The sequence below is a fragment of the Centroberyx gerrardi genome, chromosome 16, assembly GCF_048128805.1.
Source record: "Centroberyx gerrardi isolate f3 chromosome 16, fCenGer3.hap1.cur.20231027, whole genome shotgun sequence".
In the NCBI taxonomy this organism is placed as follows: domain Eukaryota; kingdom Metazoa; phylum Chordata; class Actinopteri; order Beryciformes; family Berycidae; genus Centroberyx; species Centroberyx gerrardi.
In genome coordinates this window covers 22,795,084-22,821,736 of record NC_136012.1, presented here as the reverse complement: position 1 = coordinate 22,821,736, position 26,653 = coordinate 22,795,084, and the positions used below count along the sequence as shown (strand labels likewise).

The 26,653-nt window shown below is 41.3% G+C and overlaps 1 protein-coding gene across 5 annotated transcripts in view; it reads left to right on the top strand.

The window, feature by feature from the left end:
- Positions 1-26,653, top strand: part of LOC139919471 (teneurin-3) — a 121,296-nt gene that overhangs the window by 49,085 nt on the left and 45,558 nt on the right. For all 5 annotated transcript variants that reach the window (XM_071909243.2, XM_071909241.2, XM_071909232.2 and 2 more), the window contains 7 exons: positions 5,652-5,890; positions 13,009-13,137; positions 15,155-15,369; positions 19,132-19,342; positions 20,784-20,885; positions 21,521-21,715; positions 22,796-22,996. In XM_071909243.2, coding sequence (XP_071765344.1) covers positions 5,652-5,890; positions 13,009-13,137; positions 15,155-15,369; positions 19,132-19,342; positions 20,784-20,885; positions 21,521-21,715; positions 22,796-22,996 — 1,292 coding nt within the window. The remainder of the gene's footprint in view (positions 1-5,651; positions 5,891-13,008; positions 13,138-15,154; positions 15,370-19,131; positions 19,343-20,783; positions 20,886-21,520; positions 21,716-22,795; positions 22,997-26,653) is intronic.

The window sequence follows — 26,653 nt, the reverse complement described above, 5'->3', positions numbered from 1 at the left end:
TATTGCTAAGGGTTGGTGGTGTTTATGCACTGCACTTCCCAGAGATCACCTGTCAATCAAACAGTGTGTCCAGTACTTCAGTAAGACCTACCTGACACCTGCGTTGAGAACAGCAAATGTAAAGGCTTTCATGAACTGGATATAGGTTGAATTTGTGTTATATCAGTCCAAATGGACATTTATTTACAGGAAATGTTGTGGATTATAACTTTAACCTGCCTGCAGCTTAAATTCATCACCATTCAGCTAGCAGTGGCTGGTGCAAATGTCCCCATGACGATTGTCATGAATACAGTCGGCATCAAAGGCCTGGAGGTGGACACCAAAGACCGTCTTGAATCTGTATGCATAAAAGCTGAGCACTTCATACGCCAAACCTAATCAAACTCGTTAAATAGAATAATTCGTACTGCAAACAGTCTGAGGGAGCGTCTCAAGATGGCACCACACTGATCTCCGTGGGCAGAGCGGCACGGGAAGCATCGGTGCTACTGAAATACCATCACACAGGCGAGGCGCTAGCTGTACCAGAATAGCACCTGCTAGCAGGCCCCCTGCCGAGAGGGCAGGTGGTGATACGGGGGAGAGAGGCATCCACAGAGAGAGAGAGAGAGAGTTTGTGTAAGTGGTAAAGAGTCACCGCGACGCCTGCCACATCTGCAGTCTTGCTCGGCCGCGGATTAAAGAGGCCTTATTATTCCTGCGCTCACCTTGAAATGCTAATGCTAACACTAAACAGCGGCTAATAGGCAGATTACATATTCTGAGGGCGCCGATTCGCATTGTTTCTAGTGTGCTCCTTCACCCCTCCAGCTGGAGCTTAGCCGGAGACAAATCCACCCACTCACTGTTTAGTCTTTTGTCCTCCGTGAGGATGTTTTCAAATGTCATCCTGATGACAAGCAATGTTGTGAGAGCAGAGGAGACCAGGCTGGCTGCTGCCTTTGTGTTACAGCCTTCTCAATGGGACAGACAGGCAGGCACACAAGCACACTGCGATCACACTGACACACCACCATTCATCTGCTGCCTCTCTCTCCCTCTCTCTCTCTCTCTCTCTCTGTCCACTTTCTCTCCTTCTCTCTATCTCTTTCTTTCACTGCCTCTGTCTTGGTCTCTCACACTCTCTTTGATTGTCTCTCTCATCCCTTTCTCTTTCTATGTCTCTCCTCTCTCTCTCTCTCACACTCTCTCACTCTCTCACCACATTGCTATCAACAGTGCTGGCTGGATTAGCATAGTAATGTGCTTTGTTGCGTCACACTGGCTGTAATCAATTACAGCCGGTCATCCAGTGTGTATAGCCGCAGACATTTACACCGGTCCTCTGTTTGTTAATCATGTCCAACAGCATTTCATCTTTGGACCCGTTCAGTCTGCTGCCTAGAAAAGACTGACATGAAAAACATCACATTCAGAATTACTTTAATCGCGCTGACTACAATAAATGTTCAGCGCAGAAATTTGTCTTGGTGACATTGGTACAAAAACATTTTGACAACTTTCACCGTACATACTGATGAGCAATGTTAACTGCTAAATACGTATAAAATAAAACCGGCTCTCTTATATCTGAACTGGAGTTTTAAACCACCCAGAGTGCCAAATGTTAAATATTAATTTTATGTGGATTCATAGCTTTCAGTCTTCCATCATGTAATTATTGGATTTTCTTGCATTATTGGAGTTTCATGCAGTTTCATCCAACCAAAAGCAGGCAAGCAGCAAAATAAACAGCATTTCATCATTTGTTAAAATATCTGTTTTATTCTGAATAATTTCTGGCCCAGGGTTTTTATTATCATTGCACAATAGTAATAGTTATTTCACAATATTATAACTTCTGTAACCAGTTTTCAATATTACCAAGTGTTCCACAGTTGTACCCTGGCTACAGTATGCTTTTAGTCATCTTTGAATTTAGGGCTGCAGCTATCGATTATTTTAGTAATCGAGTATTCTACCGATTATTCCATCGATTAATCGAGTAATCGGATAAGAAATACTTTTGCTTTATTAAAGAGCAATAGTAAATATACAAAAGAGAAAAGCTGTCCGCACGAAGCTGTCCATACGACACTGTGATTTACTGAAAACGAGGTGAAATAATAATTATTATTGATATTTATTACTAGGCCTAAATATCATACAAGTTCATAAGACTGGCTAATGTACATTTATTTGCTCTGTTGAAGGGTTGCCCTACACCTGCTGACCCTACTCACTGCAATCAAACTAAACTGAATATACCTGCTGTATTGGACTGGTGCATTTTAGGCTCCAATTGCTACTTACACCACCTGATATTTTGCTTTCTGGGGTATTTTATGCATCACTGTGAGGGGAGTAGGTGTGTGTGTGTGTGTGTGTGTGTGTGTGTGTGTGTGTGTGTGTGTGTGTGTGTGTGTGTATGTGTGTGTGACTATCATAATAATAACATGAATGAAGCTCAGGCTTTCACAAATTGACTGCAGCATTTTATTTTCTGTGGTTATTTTCTTGAGCAAAACTTAGCTAACTTAGGGACATCATAACTAGCCACCATATTGATTTACGTTCTTAACTAGCCATTACATATAGCCATAATTAACGTGCATTCTTTACTAGCCTTCATCTCATCCCGTTTTAATATTAAGTGCTGACTCCGCCCACCCGGCCAGTTTCGGCGTACGCCGGTAGCAATTACAAGTGGACCCTATCCTACAGTCCCTGCTCTCAGCGGAGGGAAGGAGCTACACTGTGTGTGGGAAGCGCTGTGACCGTCAGACCTCTCTGGATTAGACAGGCAAGTAGAGAAAATCGGCATCAGCCGAACCAATTTATTGCCAAATGCTTTGAGATTCAACACATTAACATTGCTTCCCATGGTCAGAAAAAGTCGGCAGATTTGTCGCTAGTCGCTTTTGCGAAATAAAGTCGCCAGGGGGGTCTGAAAAGTCGCTAAGTCTAGCGACAAAGTCGCCAAGTTGGCAACACTGGATCCGAAACTTTGGACACTTTCTGTCGTTTTCTCTGGCCTGTCTCTTCTCTTCGCCCCTCGCTATTTCTTTCTCCAGCGCGTTGTGCAACAGTAATAATCATCCGTGCGAAACACTGAGTGTGTATATAGTTATATGGATTAAACGAAGCTTCGATGCAAAGAATTTGCATCGATGATTTTTAGTAATCGAGTTACTCGAGTTTCTCGAGGAATCGTTTCAGCCCTATTTGAATTGAGTTATCTTGATTTATCTTTGAATTGGATGCCATAAGAACATTACATACTCACATCTTGGCAAAAATGAGAATGCAGAAGCTTCGACCGGGCGAGATAGTCTCCAGCTCATCTGTGCAACTTGCAATATGTATTTGCCTCCGTACAATAGAGTGCATACACACAAACACAAACACACACACGTATACACACACACACACACACACACACACACACACACACACACGTCCACATCCCTTTCTGTCTACCTCATCAGATTGCATCCACTTACACTTAACTCCCAAGATAGGGGTGTCTATTTGTCTGTCTGTCTGACTACGCGTCTCCTGCATCAGACGTTGTGCAAGTTTTGACCTCAATTCCTTCTCCACTGCACATTACAGAGTCTGCTGCAGCTACAGTACAGATTGTTCCAGATAGAGGAATCTGCCTTCTCCAGGTTCCAGACGCCACGGCATTGTCATTCCAACAGTGACACGCCGTAACCTTTAAAAGGAATCCCTGTCTGTCCATGACAGCACGTGTCAATCAGGGCATAGAGGAGCCAGACGATCTAAATCTGACATTTGTTCTCTCAGTCAAGAATTGATCAGAGGAGTTTTTAGCCCAGCGACATGCTCTCTGGAGATATGAAGTAGCTGAAGTCTCAGCGGTGCTGCGGAAATACAAGCAATGTATTGTATTTTAAAGTTTGTGATTTGTGTCCTCCTCCGTAAAGCACGTCGCAACAAACCAGTTTGTTAAAACTCCATTATAAACAAATCAGATTGACTACACTTCACTTAACATGTATTTGGAGCGGTGTTTCCCCCAGAGTTTTATCCTTGTCAGGGTGAAAGAGCCTCTGAAAACAGCATTTTGACAATCATGCGAAAACAAAACTCTCCAAACCCATACTAATGAAATTGTTTTAGGTGGATTGGCAGCTCGTTAAGGCAGGGTGACCCACCGCACCTATCCCATAGTATGGGAAACTCTGATTTGTAAGTGTCACTATATGCGGATTTGTAGTCCTTAACTGTTAGGTTTTAGATTATGCATCCAATTAGGCTTTATTGATCTTTACAATCAGGATTAAAAAAGCATTTACAGAACTTGGATAGAGACTTCACAGATGCCACACAAATAATTCATCAGTAAATACTGCTTTATCAGTTTATTGGTGTATTTGAATTAGCGGCTACCATGGCAACCACTCCTCCTGGGATCTATAGAAAGCATAAAACTCAGACTAATTGACTTGTGTATAAAACTCTGTATAAGACATTTAGCAGAAAATAAAAGATGTGAGCAAGAAACGGAGAGAGAAGGAACTAGTGGAGAGAGGTGTGCTCTTATCTGAGGGGTATAAAGTGTGCACATTGGGTGCTTAATGAGCCATTTGTCTTGTCATAAACATGACACTTTTAGATGATTTGTTAAGCATAAAGGTATAGTAAGTGTGACAATTAAGCATTTGATAAACTCCTGACATTTCTTTCTAAAATGAGTTAACCACCACTTCAAAAAAGTGACTGTATCTACTTTTTTAGGATTATCAGATAAATCCTTGGTTCACAAAATAGTAGCACTTTAAAAAACATGGCAAAGATGAGGCAATGATTTTTTTTCCCCAAGATGGACATATAGTGGTTTCTAATTAAATTCTTCAGCTCTGGATTGGAAGAGCATTCGCAATGCATGGTCAATCTGTCCAATTTCCCTGGCCGTATTCTGAAGCCTAAAGGCATTTGGGTATTAATCTCTAAGTAGTGGCAAGAGTGGCAACAAGGCTTAATTCATTTACTTAAGAGCTTTTCACATGGGGTTTAAAAGTTAATAGGACAATCACTCCGTAGTGCATTTGATTAAACCCTCTTAATTACCCCAGGTATAATGGGCTATTAGCAAAAGCCCAGTTGTAAAAGGGCAAGTGGGAGATGATTGTTTTTATGAGGTACTTTTTGTTCACCTCTTCCAATGTCAGGATTATACTGGATATCACATGAAAGCCCTGTTCCTCTTGCAATATGTCTTCAACATGGGAGTTATTGTAGGGTACAGCATGTAGTACGTTGGTGAAATCTCAGGAATTTGGCTACTTGAATTTCCACACTGAAAACAGTTTAATTTATTTCTTTGCATAACCCTTTGAGACACACATAGTGTGTGTGAACGCATTTAACTAGAGGGGTCAGGAGCAAATCGGGGTTAATTTTCTTGCTGAAGAAAATTTTGACAAGGATCGGATCGAGCCTGTGACCTTTCTAGTTATGGGATGTTCTCTCTAACCACCAAACCACCCTGCCACCAATCATTATTATCAATATTATTATTTTTGAGGTGGATATTCAGGGGATATTAAAGAGCAAACAGAAATGTTATATTAGTACTAATTTTACACCAGTTTGTGTTTTTCCCTCTAATTCTTTTGCTGTGTTTGTTTGTGTTTCCACAGACACTTCCTTTTTAAAACGGGCACAGGAACGACGCCTTTCTTTGGCGCTGCGACCCCAGGTTACACCATGGCAACAGGGACGGTTTACTCCACACCGGCGCGCCCTCTGCCCAGAAACAGCCTGTCCAGAGGGGCGTTCAAGTTCAAGAAGTCTCCCAAACACTGCTCCTGGAAATGCACCGCCCTGATCGCGGTGGGCGTCGCTGTCGTGCTGTCAATCATTCTCTGCTACTGCATCGGTAAGCGTGCATGTTTTGTTGAAAATGACACATCGCCTTAGTGAATACTTAATCAAGTCCGAGTCCAAGTGCAAGTTCCACACAGTTTTTGATGGCGAGTGCATCAGCCGATGGCTTAATGGAGCGTTTACATCTCGATAGCTTAGAAACAAATCAATCCTCTAGCCAATCAGAATCAAGTGTTCACCCAGGCTTTGGCATGAAAAGTGTCACTGAATACTTGTTACTGTCTGATTTATAGGTGCGGTACAAGCTGTCACTCACGTATATCAAAATTTGTAAATTTTGCGCCCGAAAAGACTTATTTCTTTCAGTTTCCTGGAGAGGAGACATGACTCCAGTATCTCAGATGGTATTAGACAGCCGTTAGACAGTCTATTCGGTCAAACGTAACAAATGATAGACAAGTCGACGAGAGTGAATGGAGCCGACATGCCTCTTAATCTATATAAAGTTTGATCTCTGCCAAGAGTATTTCTTCTTCAGTGCCTTTCCTTTTGCAGAAATTGCAGATGTCCTGATATGATTCAGTTGCCTCTGTCTGACTAAGCTATCAGTCAGATACGCCAACATATCCCCGGTACAGTTTCCGATGAGACATTCCTGACTGCGTTTCCCTTTGACAACGGGCTGTGCATCATCCCTGCAGTTCTGATCCGCGGCTCACAGAACGACATGGCCCATTCATATCCTCAGGAGCTCCTGTTAAAATACAGTCAGGGACGTCGAGATGGGACTATCGGCCAGCACAGATGGCAACGTCAAAACGAAACATAAGTTGAGGAAAAACCCTCAAAACAAGGGGAAACCAGTCCCAAACACTTCAACTTTAAAGGAGACCTTGGGCCATAAAGTCTTTTTTGTAGTAGAACCAAACCTCTCTCATTCTGTCAAACAGGAAGTGCTTTTATCTTGGTCAGGAAGAGGAACAAACGCTCACCCTCCCCCCTTTGGGCATTATTCCCTATGAGAAGGCCTTTGGGTGTTTTTTTTTTACTGCATGTGTCAAAGCTGACTTCTTGCTAACCTTTAGAGTCTTGACCACAGCAATAAAACCGTTAGAGATTCATCTCTCCTTATGCCCTCCCTTGTCATCCAAGCCCTTAATCTTATACTGTGACTTTCCCCTGAGCAGATATATAGGGATTCATGCAGCATGGAGAGGGGGGGAAATGTGACACAGTCGTATAAGGAGAAATACATCTTTGTTGCGAAGATGCTATAACCAATGTTTTATTGGCGAATAGAGAGGGGAGTGCTCTCTTCAGGAAGGAGAGGTCGTAAATGTGCTATATCAATATCGATGTTCACAATCCCTTTATTGACTTGACTGTTTTGTTACTTGTTGTTATTCGTGATTTGATTTCATAAAATTAGTATGGATGTTTTCTTTTCCTTTTTTTTTTTACCTCAGCTGCTTCAGCTGTGTGTGTGAGAATCAGTTACTATTTTTATTTGTAGTGCTATTCGCGACAAATCTGGGTTCACACAAGGAAAAGCTCAGCGCAGGATCAGTCATTTGTTCAGTCGTTGTTACCGACAGTTCGAGCGGATTGGATTCATTTACAGCAATCTCATCCCAACAATCGCTCGCTTGTTTAATTGTAGACCTGTCGGGTGTTAGGGAATTGCAGTTTTGGCCTCGTTCCTGAGTCTGCGTCTGGTGTTTGAGCTCCTTTGGTGTGTGTGTCAGAGTTAAGCAGATGCAGCCCTCTGCCACTTGCCTCAGGTGTCGGAGAGTTTTTCCACCACTTCCTCTCTCTTTCATCTGCCGCCAATTCACCTGCCAGGTGCAATGTCTCAAATAGATAGATGGATAAATAGAACGTGCACTCATGGTTTACCACTTCTCCGCTGTCAGCTGGCAGACAGTCCTATTAACACACAGACAAACACATACACACATACAAATGCAAACCTATTGATCCACCCTGCATCTTTGCTCTACGATGGCAAAGATGTAACTTTCTATATAAAGCTTACAGGTCCTGTGTTACTCAGTTTTCATGATGTTTTGCAAAGAAATGTATTGTAGTTCAAAGGGTTTTTATTGATTGAATTTGAAGACTAAGTCCTCACAGGCAGAACAGTCACAATACTGGACTCTAATTGGCCGACAACAGCAGCTCCTCTAATTCAAATGAGGTAAATCTGCTGAGTCGAGGATTTCCAGTTCAAAAGCTGCAAACTGGCCCGGATTGGAAGAATTTCAGCAATAGTTTAGTGACGGGAGCCAATCAGGACCAAGTCCAGTTGAGTTTGTCTGAAACTGCTTGTAATTTTCTTAACTTTACATTTAAACTCTCAAATAAAATCTAATTTTAACTGTCTTCATTGAACATCTTTGATCATATATGTATATAAATTGAAGAAAATTGTAATTCCTATAATAAGATATTATTAATTCCTATTAATACAAGATTCGCCTTTATGTACAGTACCTATAAAAAGATTTACAGGAGTTTCATATGACAAAATACTTGTGACACACGGAAGAAGATGCACTTGTATACAGAAGATATTCAAGACTTGGCAAAACAGTGCAGAGGAAGAGTTAATTTCCAATGTGAAAAACAAAACCATTATCTGACATTCGCCATTCAATATCTCTATATATAATATAAAAAATGTAGTCATTAAAAGTGTTATCATCTTGTCAACCAAGGACTTAATCTACCTACTATTCTTTAAAAAGTAGCATCAATTCTTATTTTGTGTTAACAATCACTTTTAAAAAGTGCATATGTCACAGATTTCTCACTTTGGATGAAACTATTTGTATGGCCAGCTTCCTGAAACCTTGCATCACAAAATGCAACTTTTCAGAAATGGAGAAAAGGGTTGTTGAGATTATTGATGTGTTTTCCAACGAGGGTTAGTTGAGCGAAGTGACAGCCGTCGGCAAGCTGTTGACATGATGGGCAGTTCTGGCTTTAATGGAGCTGCGCCAGTTACAGGAGGAAGGCAGATAGTACAGGCGGCTCCACTGACCAGCGACGGGTAGATGCGGTGTGAAAGCAGAATACAATGGACATACTTTGTATTGGGCTGGATGATATTGACAAAATCAAATATCACAAATTTAGACCGAATACCTCAATATCGATAATGTGAATTGTATTTTGGGAATGAGTATTTGTGCTTTCATAAGATATTTACATACAAGAAAACTTTTAAAATTAGTAATGATCATTAGTAATCGGTAATGTGTAATCAGTAATAAGTAATATGGATATGATGAGCAGGTAAAGGCAATCATTGTTCATTTTACTCAGCCAGAACAGGCTAATAAAGTTCATAAAATTGTATCACTTTACTGTAACACAGCCTTTAAGACCAGGAAGAAGTGGCATTTAAGTTACTTACATTTAACTAATTCTAATACTACTAATATTAATACTAATACTAGGATTAGTAATAGTACTAGATTTGTAGAATCCCAGTAGGCCTAACTCAGGGAGACACTGAGCTGCTTCACTCTTGTGTTGGGTTATCTCGTTAGAAAAGTTGTCATTCCATCTGAGGCTGCTGGAGACACTTATCCCTGGGAACTCGAACATCTTAGCCTTGCTCAGAGCCGAGTGGCTTGTCGAGAAGTCCCCGGGGGGAATTTTTGAGGAGATGTGCAGGCAGGTTCCAGCAGAAAACAATGTTTATCTCAATCATTTTGAGGCTGTCGAGCTCCAAGTTGCTGTTGGCACACCATGACTCCAGATGGGACACCTCTCTCTGGTAAACGGACTAATTATTTTTGGTGTTGGTGCCCATCAGGATGGTGTCATCTGCATATTTAAATGGGGAACTCTACGGATGCTTTTAATTCTCATTTAAGTTTTCTGATGCCCTAGATTGGGTAAGGTTATATCAGTTTTATTTTACCTAGAAAGAAAAGGGAAGCGTTTCTTTTGCACCATTCTGCAGTGCCTCCACCAATGTGCAGCCATTACTAACAATCATTTGAAAAAAGATGGAGGAATTTACTGTGAGAGCAGCCAGGAGGATTTTCTGGGGCTCAGGTTACATTTTCTGGTACAGAACTGTTTGTGCTTCTATAGACTAAAGACTACTTGGGTTTAAGATCTCAAACTAATTCAACCTCCCGTTCATTGTCAATGGAGGAGCTGCATAGGGCACATTTTGATGACATCAGAGATTAGAGCCTAGGTTCTCCGGCTTCTTGCTCGGGAAGAGAATTGCTCATGCCCCATAAATATTCATTCAACTGGCCTAGGCTGCAGGAATAACTTATGCAAATTTATAAATTGAGGGCTATTCACCTTGAAGCAATTTGTTGGTGTGCTAACTGGGGATTCAGGCTGCGGTGCACCAAGAGTAGAGAAGAGGAAAGAGCAGACATTGGTGTTGTGGTGTGTTTGATGCATGAAAAGTCCAGTTCCACACAGCTTGTCCTGTCTGGTAGGCAGTTGGTGAGACTGGGACAGTGGAGCGCTCAGTGTTTAGCCGTGGAGCTTCTCTGGACTGATCATGTTCAGTGAAGTAGAGTCTGACAAACAGGAGCCAAGCCAGTCACAGTGAGACTCAAGTCAAGCCAAGTCTAATTAGTTTATAAAGCTGTTTTAACAACCTGGTTTGTGACAAAGTGCTTTACAGAGAACAAACCACAAATACACATATTAAAAAAATAAATAAAAACAAGCACATCACATATTTTAAGATATAGGGCCACAGCTTGTGTGTGTGTGCGTTTGTGTTAGGGCTGCACAATTAAAACAATATTGAAGTGTTGGTTATAGTTTCAATTCCCCTGAAAGTCCTGGTGTGGTAAATATCAAGCGCTTCCATCATGTGTGACCAATCACAACCTTTGAATGTGCAACGCGTCTGCAAAACTTGGAGATAGAGATACTGTGGTTTTAAACCAGATGACGACAGAGTGCAGATTCTGTGCAAAGTTTGCCTTCGGGTTGTAGCTGCACCCTAAGGTAATAAAATAGGAATTATTTATTATTTGAATTTTGTAAATAAGGACCACAATAAGAGTAAGGCAGTAAGAGTGAAAACAAGCTGCTGCAACTTTGAGAAATACTGCGCTGAAACAAGTGAAAATATGTGTTAAGGTGCAATAGTGCAATACATTTTTTTTTTTTTTCTGAAACTGAGACAAGTAATCGTGAGCAATAATCATTATCACAATAATTTGCAAAATCATCAGGAGTGTTTGTGTGCATGTTGAGCCATGTTGTCAGTTCACCTGTCTGTCATGTCTCCTTTGATGAAGCAGTTTTTCCTCACTGTAGGAGTGTTTGAGGAGTTAATTTCCAAAGTGCTATATGCCAATTTAGTAAATATGTAGAGGTTCCAGTGTCCTTTAAGAAATACCCTAATTTGTTTTCATTTTGTGCTGTCAATCATTTTGTAAGAGCAGGTGTCACTTTTTTTTTTTTTTCCGAGGAAGTGGGTATTTCATTTTGAAATGAAACTCTTCATTTCCTGAGTTGATCCTGGAAATTTGGGATGCAGCTCAGCTAACAGTGTTTCATATTCAGCAGCCACCAGCATGTTAGAAAATCTTTACACAGTGTGGTGCATCGAAATGTGATGAACTGAAGTTAAGAAGGTTAGAATTTAAACTTGAATTAGAATTTAAAATGAGTATTGCAGTTCAAATCGGCCAATGAGAATATATGTGTTGATCTTAAACTAATGGTAAGGACACATGAGAGAGTGGACTGATAACTGTTAACAAATGATGTGAGGTCAGGTTAATGAGTCAGGTTTGGCTACTTTTCTGTGATTGGTTGAAGAATGAGAAGTTTTGAGAGTCAAGTGTCAGTCAAGAAGAGGTGACCAAAGATGCCAGCCATGTTATTAAGGCCGTTATTAAGACTGACAGAAAATAAAATGATTTCTGTGCAAAAAGAAAAGCTACACTGTCTCAGAGTCACTACTAAAAGCAAGAACTCGCTATTTAAGTATGCAACACACAAACGGACAGAAAATGCACAGCGACTGTTTATTTGAACTGCTGGAGACAGTGCCATCAGCATTCATACGAAAGCTAATTGATGCCAGAAACTCAAAGTATTGGCTCATCAGTGGCAGCCTTTAAACAAAACGCGCGCCCCGTTTCCTTAACAAGCTGCTGATTGATTCGCTGTGTGTTATCCATACAGGTTTTCCATCTCGCTTTTGGCCCGCCGCACATTTGATATCCTCTCTGTCCCTACCTCCACCTCTCAAGTTATTTGCTGCAGTCAATATCCATCTTCCCAGCGAGGGAGGGGTGTTGGAAAAAAGTTCCTCCCGCAGATCAAATGGTCGGAAATCAAGATGCTTCCTCAGCATGTTCCCTGGCTGGTGACTTTGAAGGAGATTGGCCCTCTCGCTGCGCTCACAGAAGCACCTCAGTTTCCCAAAACAACAAGAACACAGTTTGATTGCATCCGATACTGTGACAATAAAGCAGGTTGGCTGAATGAAAGCCAGACACAGTTTAGTTATGTAAGAGAACTAGAGGAGTGTTGCCGCTTCCAGCAGCTTCTTACCCTCTCCCTTCCCCCTCCTGCTGTGACTGTCTGTCTCAATACACTCTCTTACTCTCTTCCTTAACAATCTTTCTCCCTCTCTCTTTTTTTCTCCCCATCTTTCTCTTACTCTCTCCCGCACATACATGTAGTTGTATCTCTGTGTCCTCCTGGCTTTGTATTAGACTTGGGGAGTTTAAGACTTTTTCCCTGTTCGTTGTCTGGCTGTCTGAAGTGAAAGCTTTGTGTCAAAATAGAAATTCTGCCTGCTGCTGCCTTTGATACAGTAGCTGCTTTGTGTGCCGACACTCTGGCACGTTAATGAACAGCGTTCCCCAAGGAAACATGCGAGAGCAACAGGGTTCCTAAGTATTGATTGAAATGACTTTGTCTGGCCTCTTTCAGCGCCGTGCTTGCATAAAGGCCACCCATGGTAGTGTAACCTCAACAAAAAACTAAAATATGAACTGAAATGTTGAAGTTAAACTCTTTTTTTGCACTGGATTTATGCATCGTGCTCACCCACAGGTCTTTTGTGCTTAAATGGCTTGATCGTTTTCTGTGTGTTTTTTGCTTGTTTGTTTTTTCATCCATTTCTGTAAGCCCACACAGCTTTTTTTGTGTATTTCACAGCAATGCACCTTTTCGGCCTCAATTGGCAGCTCCAAGAGTTGGACAACCAACCGGCTTTCGAAAACGGAGGAGTGGGGAAGACGGGGCCCACTCAGCCGAGCGTAGTGACGTCTCTGTCTGCTGACAGCGGTGAGGAGAAGACGATTAACTGACACTTGAATAAACCTTTACAGTAGATTACTGATTGACGATCAAATAAGCCTTTAGAGAAGTAATGAGTAGTAATGCAAAAGACTAATATGGTTATGGAGGAATCATTTAGAAATATGTTTTTGCGTTATCTGCGTGAAGTAAGACAGCAAAGCTCTTTGTCATTGATGTCCCATGGTTTTTTAAATGATGCGGTGTTATTTTGGCCGTCCCGGTGACTCAACTGGTAGAGCGTGTAACATGTAGGCAAAGTCCTAATCGCCTAATAGCAGCAGCAGGGTTCGAATCTGGCCCATGCCCTTTACGGCATGTCATCCCCTCTGTCTCTCTCCACTCTCTCCACTAACCCTAACCCTCCAATAAAGGTGAAAATGCCCCAAAAAATAATCTTAATATAATCTTAAAATAATCTCTTCTTTTAACAGGTTTCATGGTTCATGAAACCAGCACAAAACCATTTAATTAAATGTAATTAACATGTAAACCTAAAAAGTAAGAAAAAAGGCAAATTGCATTTACATGTTTTTTTCTCTGACAGCAGTGACGCGCTCGGCCTTATGAATGACAGAAAGTGTTCTAGTGCTCAATGCCCAAATCAGTCTTACAGTTATGTGTGATCCTGCACCTTACGAATATTAATTGACTTTATTCCAGACAGCTTTGTACCGCCTAATCATAATCTTGGACCATTCTGTATTCAGCACCAAGCAGACAGGCCATCTTAGCTCACCTTTACAGCAAAAGCCACCAAATTAATCTCCAAGCACACTAAGGTATTTAGGATGCACGGCCATGAAAGCATTAATTGAGTTGAGGAGGCCAGGCAAAAGCTCAATTGTTTAAACTGGGCTAGATTTAAATCCTCATAAGTACTGCTAATTAAGATAGCATGAGGCAGGTTTTGGACTGTTTAAAGGCAATCGATAGCCGGCTATTATTCTCCCCAGAGGTAAACTTGGCTTCCAGTCCTCACTCTGACTGAAGCTAAAGTGACAGGCGATGGCCTCATTACACATTCAACACCGAGGTATGCAAACACTGGAAGACTGGCCGAAGTAGAGACACACACGTACACACACACACACACACACACACACGCATATAAACACGTAGACACACTATACACGTGTCAATCCCTTACAGGCTTTGAAATATATCTTAAAAGATGGAAGAGCGAAGGCTAAATACTGTTATTAGGTTCCAGGATGTCTCTACCTCGTCCGCCTAACAAGCTAAAAGTCATTGCCACAGTTAATTCAGAGAGCGAAGCCGCATTCTTACTTTAATAGAGCTTTAGACAGCGAAGATTTGAAAACATTTTACAGATTTTTCACTCTTTAACAATGTAATCTGCTCTTGTAACAGCGCCGTACCGGCTACGGTTTTTCATGTGAGTATGAGTCATTTTGAAAGCGGCCATTTCTCCATCTTTGGCGCTGTAAGGACACAGTTTAAGGACATCATTCGCCAAATTGTTTTGATTTGCTGTTATTGCCCTGGCCAGGTAGCGCTCAGTATATCTGACGGATTCCATTTAGACCTTATCTGATATAAAGCCTTACTCTATGAGTCACCAGGACCACACAAAAGATGGGAGATGTGGCCTGTTAGAGTCTTATAAAAAGCCAATTATATTTGGTCATTTTTTTTTTTCAACGAGCAGTGCATCATGGACCAGAGGGAACCATTACTTTTAATCCTGTCTTGCTTGGCCGGCGCTCATTTGAAAAAGAGATGACTATCTTATTGTTGGCTCCCTGCTTGAATAAAAGGAGTAAGATTACAGTAGGCAAAAGACAGAATACAGCTTTTACTGATACCCAGAGATCAAATACTTACATAAAAATCAAGATTACATTTTAGATGGGAGTGTAAAGGTTTGAACTGATGGCATGGATGTCTCTGACAGATATTTACGCTTTATCCCCTTAACTGTGATGTTTTGATGCTGTAACGCTTTATATGATCTTGGTGTGGGTGTGTTGCTGTCTTCTAGGAAGGACTAGCGTGCTCCACCAGGAGAACAACTCCATTGACACCGGGCAGGTGGAGATAGGCCGGCGGGTGGGTCAGAGCGTCCCTCCAGGCGTGTTCTGGCGCTCTCGACTGAGCATGGAGCAGCCGCGCTTCCTCAAGTTCAACATCTCGGTACAGAAGAACGCTCTGATAGGAGTGTATGGGCGGAAGGGACTTGCACCATCTCACACACAGGTAAAGGCTGAATGGGCTTCTATATCCGTCTTTATGAGATTCCTTACTTGAGTTTGGATATACATTACCAGTCAAAAGTCTGGACACACCACATTTTTCTTTATTTTTACTATTTTCCACATTTTAGAATAATAGTAAAGACATCACAACTATGAAATAACACAAATGGAATCATGCAGTGACCAAAAAAGTGTCAAATCAAAACTATCTTATATTTTAGATTCTGTAAAGTAGCCACCCTTTGCCTTGATGGAAAGGTAAAGGCTTTGGAAAGAAATTCATACATAGGATCAACTTTACTATTTATATTTGTCTAAGAAGCAAATTCCAAGCATTTAAGCATAAGCCTTTAGATCAAAATGGCTTTAAGATAATGAAAAACAGTACATTCAATCAGGTGTGTCCAAACTTTTGACTGGTAGTGTACATACAGCATTTCTTAGAAATGTGATTATGAGTTCCAGCTTAGTTTGTTAGTTTTCTTCTCTATTTGGCCCGTGTGTGCACACATGCGTCTCTGTTTGTGTGGCTGTCTGTCTGTCTGTCTGTGTGCATCTGTGTGTATTCCCTTCATGAAATGGCTGTCATTTGCAAATTGAAGTATTTTGAAAAATGTCTGATGCGTCTCTTGAATGGCATTTCCGGGCATCAGAATGTCCAGTGTCTGGCGATGGTGATGGAAGCACTCAGACAATGGTTATTTTCCACCACACTTGACTGCAAAAGCTCTTAGCTTCACCTTCTTGACATTCTCTCTTAGCAAAGATGGGCTTCACTCAAGTGAAGAGAGTTAGGGCCACTATTTGATGGAAGACAGTCCGATGCGAGTGACAACAGGAGAGCGGGACTGCACTTTCAAGGTGAAAAAGGGCAGAAAACTAACAAAATCAAAGAGAACTAATGAACAAGACACTACTTTTATGTCTGGAGCGGTTGTTGCGCAGACACTCAAGCTTGTCAATGCTGGACACTGTGTCCACTGTGGCCACCTTTAGATTACATTCTGTTCAGGTACCAGGAGCATAAATCGATGCATTTACTTAACTGAGCATGAAAGACCCCAATGAGAGATATTGACTGTTGGTTGTATTCACAGCTTGGAAGACAAGACCAACTTTTAAGTGCATCAGCCTTTCCACCTTTGTCAGATATAGACTTCCTCTGTGTGCTATTGAGTGTCTGTCTCTTCTGGTACAAACCTAAATTGGAAAAAACAAACTTTTCTAGTTGGATTTTTTGTGGGGGGCGGGTGGATTTACACTCATTTGTTATTGAGTGTCTGACTAAAGTTGCTCAATCTAAAGGTCGAAGAATTTACAGGCTCGGAGCGTTCCTCCTCTCCACGGGGCGTCCGGCGGTCTCTCCACGCTTGGCCTCTTGCCTGTTATTCACTGGTATTGTTGGATTGAGATGAGTCGGGGGGCTTTCACAGTGGCTAATCGAGATGTATGCACTTGGCCAGGAGGTTGTGGGCTTGTGGGATGAACTGTTTTATTACTTACCCCTCCGGCCAACAACACAAAGAAGTCAACTTCCGCCAGGTTAATATCCCTCCCCTGCCCTTCTGCTCCACTCAAAAGGGTTTAAATCACAGCGTTCACTTCTCCTGCCCCTTGCTTAACACTTTATTCCCTGTCAGTGTGCAAGTCAATTGAAAGGTTGTTGGTGTCCATGTGTGTCACATTCTCGAGCACTAGATCCTTATTTAATGTTTCTTCTTCCCCCCTCCCTTCTTTCAACCATATTGAAATCAATTGTGTTTTTATGTGGGTGGATGTTATTCACACATTCAATAAAAAAAAAAGAATAAAATGTAATTGTTCGGGAAAGTTGATAGGTTGTGTGCGCCTGAAATTAAAATCTGACATCATCTCAGTTGAGTGGCAATCAAAATCAACGCCTTCGCAGTTCATTAAAGCCCTCCCCAAACAGCCTCATCATTGTTTTCAAATTCAAGCTCTTCTAAAAACCAGCCAGAGTGCCTGCATGTGTTGCAGCGTGTATCCTACAGAGTGTTTTGGCCAGGAGTCCTGTCTGTATGCGCTGTACATCTATGTAGCCTATAACTCTTCTTTATCCAGGGGGTCTGTCTGTATTTGCTGTACTCCTCTGCAGCCCACAGCCTACTAGTTTTAGTTTCAGTTTGAGCTCGGGGACTTGTCGGCGTGTGTTGCGCTGCTCTGCGCTGCGCTCCTCTCCACCCTACGGTCTCAGTCAAAATGAGGTTCAGGTTTTGAGCAGGTGCAGTGAGAGGGGATCGAGAGCAGATGCACCGCTTTTCAGCTGGCAGGAGTGAATCGTTACTGCTAGTTTACGCTGTAAATAAAAAAAATCTGACTGTTGATGTGATTATGCTGTGTTCATGTTATACAGGAAAGTAGATATGAGCTACAGTATATGTTATTTATGAGTTATATGCTGTATTCTACCTGTAAGTACTCTTTTTATTAGCTTTCTGGTGGTAAATAATACTTGGGGACTCAAGGTAACAAGCAAATATCTGCTGTCAATTGTAGAGAATAATATATGCATTTTAAATATAGTGAACGAAATGAATGATTTTCATCACATATGTCATTTTCTGACTCTTGTAATGCCATGGCAGGACTTCACTGCTTTCTGAATTTTTTCATTTGTGGTTTACATTGAAATTTTTGGTTTGCTGTAAAACATGAACTCAACCAAACTATCAGTCACTAAGTACTTGTGTGTTAAATGTGAAAAAGACGATCAGGAGCAAACAAAGTCGACACAATACTTCCACCGTTGTGCCCTGCCCTGTGCGAGTTTGAAGGCGTGAACACTTTCAAGTTGTTGCTTTTAACTGTCAAGTCGTTCCAGCGGTTATTCCCATATGACGTTAATGCAGCATTATTGGAAAAAACATGTCTAGTTAAAGTAAGCTTTGCATGCTTGCCTGTCTATTTGCTGCAGGATTTAATTATACCAATTAACAAAACAGCAAATATCTATGCTATTTTATTAGTATTTTCCTAAGTAAGATGTAGATTTTAAAAGCAATACACTGTCCAGCCATTGAGTCGGCATCTCTTTTTATGTGTATTTTATACATGGACAACAGTGCTTAATAAGTCTGAATGTTAAATATCTGCATCTACACAGCAAAATTGTCAGTGTTAATTTACCTCTGAGAGTGTAAAAATCAACACTAGGCCTGTGTTTGTACAAGTCCACACCCATCAGAGTTAATTTTACATATTTAGATTTTCAACAGCCGCCCCAAGGCCATATCAGCTCAATAATAGGACAAACAACTCTCCAAACAACACTCAACAAAAAATCAACACTTATTATTACTGGAAAATTGACTGTGTACATGAACCTGTTCTGGTTGTGTCTTGCGGTGTGAGTTTGAAGAGTTTCTCTCAGATTGTTGTTGAGATCACTGTGGGGGGCTCCAAGAAAGACATCCACTAAAAAAATTTTTAAAACAACTTTTTACACTCACTTGTCCCTTTCCTGCAGAGTCTAATTAGACCGACTATCAAATAACAACTATGTGTATCAGCATGGTAGATGCTCCTTGTACACAGCAAGGAGGATCTGGGTTTGATCCCCAGCCCCACTCCTTTCTGTGTGGAGTTTGCATGTTCTCCCCATGGTTTGTGTGTGTTTCTTCCCTGCCTTCTGCGCAATGCATGCTGGGATAGGCTCCAGCACCCCGTGACCCTAAATAGGAATAAGCGTTTAATGAATGAATGAATGAATGAATGAATGTGTCTTCTGGGTCGTTTCTTGCAGTATGACTTCGTAGAGCTATTGGACGGCAGCCGACTCATCGCCAAAGAGCGCCGTACTCCCAACGAACCGGAGACCAGGGCCCGGCTGGAGCACCCGGTCAGCGTCCACCAAGCCGGATTCATCCAGTACCTGGACTCGGGAGTGTGGCACCTGGCGTTTTATAATGACGGCCGCAGTCTGGAGGCAGTGTCCTACAACACCATCATACAGGGTACGAGGGAGACACAGACACATCTGCTGCAGCGGCTGATGAGTGTGATTGGAATGATGTGTAATGACATGTTTGGAAGATTTTAATTTCCTTAAACAGCTGTGCTTGCATGCGCATACAGCTAGGTTGTTAGCAAGTCGGGCTGCCACACAAACAAGCTGAGCTTTTCAAACTTTGAGCTATCTAGGAGGCGAGTCTAGGTTTCCATTGGAGGGCAGTGGATTATTGTGCTCAACACTATAAGACTAAACGATACACAGCATTGATCCTTCCCTCCTAACAACCTCTTCAGTGTTCTGAAGTCTGTGAAATTTCCTTGCGGGTTTCGAGGTAGGAAAAACACTAAGGTTGAGTTAACGTTTTTCTTTTTCTATTTCCTTTGGGGAGTTCCATTGATCCACCTCTGCAAATATGAAGCTATCGACGTGTGAGAGGTCAAAATTGCCTGGGTCCGTCGACGGCTCAATGAACATCCAATACAGGCCAGAGTAATAACAAAAAAGTTTGCCCTCTTAACACCGATCAAAATGAGGGTCCTGGTCTTTCGGGGACGCCCTTTATGAGCGATGGTCTGTTGAATGAACACAAGATCTGTCTGTAGGATATGTCAGATTAACTTCAACTCAGAGAGGATTTGCAGAGCTGTAAACACTCAAGAGATTGCATTGCTTGTGTGGGCATGATCAGTCATTCAAGAGTGGGGGAGAGGGGTGGGGTGATGTGGGGGGGGGGGATTTTTTGACAGGAGGAAGGAAAATGTGTCAAGGAAATAGAATTATTTGGGGTAATTTAAAATGCCCGTGTGGCTTTTACTTAAAATGGCTTAGATGGGAATACTCGGGCTGCAGCAGACGTGTTATGGAGGCTTAGACCTTAGTGGGATGTGGACAAATAGCTGTAAATGTATGCCATGCTTTTTTTTCCCGGGGTACTGCAGATAAGAGATGCTTAGAAAGCCAATAGTATATTCCTCCAGAAAAAGAAAAAAAAATACATGTAACTGTGGTTTTGGTGGGTTTTTTCTTATGAAAGTTTATGTGGTTATTTAGATGTAGAATGGGTGTCTTGACCCTCGAGCCCTTGAAACTTTTTCTATGAAGAATAACTTATTGTGGAATTTAAAAAACACATGGACATCAGTGTGAAAATAGCCAATACTTTCTTCATTTCTTAACAAAAAAAAAATTGCAGATACTTTTTTTTCTCTACAGCAAGATGGTATAAAATGGAAGATTCATATACTTTGAATAGGGCGGTACAAGATTGCATTTTTATTGATTTGGTAACTGGGTTGTTCCAAAAGATTTCAGAAACAGTGTACAATTGTCAAATGTTATATTAAGGATGATTTTTTTACACTTTAACTCTATTATGATGAAGTGATGAGTTACTGATAGGTGTACTTCCACAGTGATTCAGTACTGCTCTGTTGTACCTACAGAAATGGTCACGGAGTGCACACACAACTGTTACGGGAACGGAGAGTGTGTGGCGGGGTCCTGTCACTGTTTCCCAGGATTCATTGGGCCGTACTGTTCCAGAGGTATTTATTTACCGTTTAGTAACTCTTATCCTCACCATTCAGCTCATGATTGGCTATGAGAACTGTAATCTGTAGTTGTAGCTGCCACATAGTCCACAATTATACAATGATCCATGGAAATTAGTTTTTTAGAGAAATATAAATAATGAAGTTGATGCCTATGTATGAATTTCTTTCCAAAGCCTTTGCCTTTCCATCAAGGCAAAGGGCGACTACTTTAAAGAATCTAAAATATAAGATATTTTTGATTTGTTTAACACTTTTTTGGTCACTGCATAATTCCATTTGTGTTATTTCATAGTTTTGATGTCTTTACTATTATTCTAAAATATGAAAAATAGTAAAGAATAAAGAAAAATGTGTTCAAACTTTTGACTGGTAGTGTACATTTACATGTACTTTTAATATGAAGATTTGTCTTCCAAAATAAGATTTTAAAAAAGTGAGATCTACTCTTACAAAATGATACCTCAACTTAAAGGATAGTAACTAACTTAAGTCATTGGTTAACAAAATGGAAAGACCTTTACTGACTGAAGATTTTAAATGCTAAACATGTTTTTTTTATGTTTTAACATTTATAACATTGTGGAGATGAACTCTTTGATATCTTTATCTTCCTCCCCTCTCCTCAGCTGCCTGTCCGATCCTGTGCAGCGGGAACGGCCAGTACACCAGGGGGCGCTGTCAGTGCTACAGCGGCTGGAAGGGCACAGAGTGCGACGTTCCCACCTCCCAGTGTATTGATCCTCAGTGCGGCGGCCACGGACTCTGCGTGGCGGGCAGCTGTGTGTGTAACAGCGGCCACAAGGGAAGCAATTGCGAGCAAGGTAAAGGGAAAAGCTCCTTTCCATTGGATTTCGAGCAGCTAGGTGCGGCATATCTCTGTGTGAACCTCAGGGGGATCGACACAGCCCATTGGTGAAACAATTGGTGTTTTCAACTCCACCGAGCGGATAATTCTTTGGGTGTTGTTATCGATAGCATGTGTACAAATGAACTCCCTCTCCCTCTGGAACGGTGTGTGTTCTGTCCACTGATGCGATCACCTTCTTGTACAGTAGAAGACACCTGTTAAAATCAGTCAATGGTATCTACTTCTCCTGTTATTGAAAAAGGGAGCTCCTTCTTTCTCGTCAACCTTTTCCACCTCCCCCTCCCCTTCAATCCGTTTAACTTTATTGATCCTCATTCAGTCTAAAGGCAATTATCAGCTCAGATTTACATCTGCAGGTCGCTGACCTTATGTGTAAAATGCTATTGAGTTCACCGAATGATTATATTGTGGTTTTCTTTGGAGGGAAGCAATATGGGAAGGAAACAAAGGTGGCCGGATATTGCTTTTGAGGTTCTAGCTTGATCATTAGGTCTCTGGTTTGATGAATCGGTTCAGGTTAACAATCAATATCAGTGTCCAAGCAAATATGTAAATACACAGAGCAATCAGCTTCAGAGGAAGTACAATAGTGTTGTTAATTAGACCTTATTGGTAATGGGTTGATAATGTTGGTCATAATTGCCAATTATTAACCTAGATCAGCAAGTTGATCTGCAAATTGTAAATGATAGTAATTGATTAGATCTGTCTAGACACTAATTGGGCTTTTTTTTTTCCTAGTACTTATAATGGTGCATAATTATGCTGTCACTAACAACCCTGTAATAGGGGAAGTGGCTGAAAGTCACAAGCAGGGTGGAAAATTACCACCAGCTACTACCGAGGACTGCTAAATTGTAACTGTCTGACAGGTTCATTTTCATTATAAAAATCATATTTGATTGGTAACACAGTGAAAGTGAAAGTGGCTGGTGTGTATTTGCTGGCGGGTTTAAGTGAGTGAGTAAGTTTGATGCCCCGTCTAAAGTGTTGAATTGACTTTTCTGTCCTCTGTCCTCGCTGTGCTCCTCAGTGGACTGTATGGACCCGGCGTGCTCCGGTCACGGAGCCTGTCATCACGGTGAGTGCCACTGTAACCCGGGCTGGGGAGGCATCAGCTGTGAGATCCTGAAGAGCACTTGTCCTGAACAGTGCTCCAGTCACGGCACCTTCAACACCGACTCGGGAACCTGCGTCTGCGAGGCCAACTGGACCGGAGCCGACTGCTCAGTAGGTCAGAACATGCTGCTTGACTTTCCTTTCACTACTTAGTGGAAACAAAGGACATTTTACTTCAAGCTGCTACTTAATCTGTGAGAGCTGTGTTTTTATTTATTTTGGCATCTTTGGTGCTAAGCGCTCGTTGCTGTGGTGTTAATGCACTGCACTTCCCAGAGATCATCTGTCATTCAAACAGTCTAATACTGTGACCTCTTTTTCCTTGGATTTTCTATTGATAAAGTTTGAGTTTCTGTAGGTGACATTATTGGGGATTGAATCATCTATATTTTTGAAATATCAGAACAATGAACATTAGGGAACCTTTTGTTTTCCGAATGGATCTGTAGCATTTTGGAATGAAACTCTTAATATATTATTAACATCGTTTAGGACAGGCGAGTCAATATTTGTCAGCTTTCTCCCAAAGGTAGAAAATCAAGGAACCAAAACTAATAATTTGTGATGTCAGACTGATGTGCAGTCTGGACCTGCTGCATAGATGAGGAATGAGGCAGGATTTGTAGTCTGAAACACTGTTTGCCTGAAGTTTTACAGTCAATGAGATATATACAGTATTACAGTATTACAGTTACAGTATTGTGAGCCACATGTTCTGTAAGCCCCAGAAAAAGACTCCATCTTTTCTAATTCACCCTTAGTGGAGTCTGTGTGGCATCAACCCTAACCCTAACCCTAACCCTCACCTCATATCTCACATCACCTCTGTCCTGTTCCAAGTAAACTGCAGTACAGTTCATTAGGAGTGGGAATTTAATCTGAACTACTGGAAACAACCACTAAACAGGCTTAGTTTTATGAATATAAGGAGACACATGCTGACAAACTGAAAAATTCAGCTATTTCTTCATGTCTTGTTGACTGGTATGAACACCAGCGAAGTTAAATAAACGCAGAGCGTGCAGACAAGTCCATCATGCTTAGCCAAAGTTACAGGGACTGGTAAAGGATTTGTTTTGACTCCCTTCACTGCCAAAATCTCTAAGCTTTTGGATGAAAGGTTACCAAAACTCCAATAAACAAGCTACCTGTGAGTCCATGTGACTTCTGTTTACAAGCCCTGCTTTGCTTGTAATTAGGCAGTATGAACCAAAACAAACTAAATACAAAGATGTGACGGAAGTAAACTTTTCCACACGACTAACTGTATCAGTCAGACTGTAGCACCCATAAAGATCTGTAATCAACACTTGCAGCACATTTGTTTTCAACACAATATACTGTACGTTAATAGTAACACATATCTACATATGTTAATGCTCCGTAACTCATCGTTGTTCATTACATTTTTTTTGTGTTGTTGAAAAGTAACACAAATTTGCGTCGTTCCAAATTAGACACATGGATTGGGGGAGAATCCTTTGTAAGAGTGCAGGTATATAGCAGCTTTTCTGAGGAGAGGACCCAATCTTTTATTCCCATCTGCTGAGAACAGAGCCTCCTCATTTGTTACTTAGCTTTGTATTCAGAGGGTTTGCCTTTCGACACAAGTAGGTGACATGTTAGTTCAAAGGCTGGCCCCTCCCATCTGTTATCTGTACCTAAGATCCAGGTGATTTATGCGCTGTTTCCCCCTTCAGAATAGACTCATTCAGTGTGTGGTAAATCCCAGAGCCGAATACAAAGCCCGTATGAAGTCTGAAAATTAAATATAGAAATTTCAGCGTGTTTCTGTCTGTAGAAAAGGCTGTCAAATATATTTTTCTTGGCTGAAACTCAATTGAAAATTAAAGCATAAGGAGGCTGGATGGTGCGTTTGAGATGATAGATGCGTGTGCAGACCTCTAAAGCAGCATGCAGCCTGCTTAGTCGGTTCCCAGGAAGAAAGAATGATTGTTTTGGTGAACAGGGATTTTTTTTGTCTCACTTGATTCTCTTTCAGACCGCAATCTTAAAGAGAGGTAATTTGTTATTCTGTTAAAGCTTTCGAAATTCGGGACACAATCCTCTCACTCAGCAAGATATCTCACAGCTGTCGATAGCAGAACTGAACAGTGAAGGACGGGGTTGGCCTCGGTGAGGTCCAAAAGCTGGGGAGTTTACCCACCTGGGTGGGTGGAGGATTCTCTCTTAATTAATGCTGCAATTCGTCCTCAATTAAATAAACTTTAATTAACAAGCGCGTAGCATGGATCGACCGCCCACAACCCCTATCCAGCTTGAGTCAGGGGCATGTTAAAAGCAGATAAACACTTTTGCACTAATGAAAAATTGATTGCATAGATTCTATGGGAAGGAGGTATCCCTTTGGAATCGAATGAGTCCCCTCCAGAGGCATGTTTAATATTCTACAGTGTCGTCTAGACTTAATCAGACCCATCCAAGGTCTCTCAATCGAAGAAAAACTCCATTCAGAGAGATGGAAACAGTCAGTTAAAAGAGCCCCAGTAAAGGGAATGGGGTGTAGAGGGGTGGGGGTGCTTTGGCCAAAAAAAACTTGAACAAAATGAGTTGCTATTTTATCCTTGACTTGTCACATTTTGGGAGGCAGAATGATGTCTCTTGGCTAATTTGCTTTCCTTTCAGGCTATACTAAGTTTTCTAAAAGTCACCAACTTTTCAGTTATAGGACTATATAGATTTCCTGGAACATCTAGCCACTTAAAAATTGAGGACATACTTAGAGCTACTTTCCTCTAGCACTGTGACAGCCATTGTCACAGTGGAAAGCTTTATTGCTGTGCCGCTCAAAAGCCTTGATGGCAGCTCTTGGTTCCAGTAAATGAACATTTTTTATTCTCACCAAAGAATGGAGCTTTTAGCGGAGTGTTAGCTTTACTCTGGTAGACACCAGTGATTTTCTTACCACCCGTGGATTCAGTGATTTGAGCATTTTTATTTTCCAGGAAATAACACAAATTCATGAGAGCTGTTCTGCTCTTTCTGAGGCTCCGTAGCTGAAGAATAGGAGATGACCCGACTCCCTCCAGACTCCAGACTTAAGCAGCGTGCTTCAGTACCTATGGCCTCAGTCTGCCAAGACGCCACACAAATGAGCATTCAGAGTATCCAAAACCTGAAAATTGGTCACTTTGAAAGTTTTAGTTATATAAAGTAATTGCATTGCCATTTCTCGCTGTCCACAGAGTGATGACAGGTCTTGTTTCTTTTGAGAACTTCTCCATCTATAAAATAGAAAATAAAGTGGCTTCTGGAATTACTGGAGCATTTGATAAAGAAGAGCTAAAAATGGCTATAGAAAAAAAATGGGCAAATAATAACCTATGTTCTGTATTCAGAAACCAATAATTATTATTCAAAGGAATACTTTAATTTCAGTGTGTAGCCTTTGATGCCATTTGATAGAAAGAAGTGGTTGCTACAATTATTGGGGCCCTTTGTTGAGAAGCTAATTAAACTAAATTTCACCTACAGTAGATTGAAATCGCTAAAAATATCACCCGTCTACCATCATATTACACAACAACTGGATGCATAGTGTATTTCTTTGTAATGTTCATTTTAAAGCCTCATCTCTTGTCTTGATTGTGCATTCTAACATGCATTCATGTTGGGTTTCAATGCCATTTTCTGGTAGCTCTCGGTTTATTGTAGTGTCTCTGTGGTGTATTGTATATAATGTGGTTTACAAATAAAATGTCAATTGATTGACATTTTGAGACTTGAGGGAGACTTGAGGGATTATATTAGC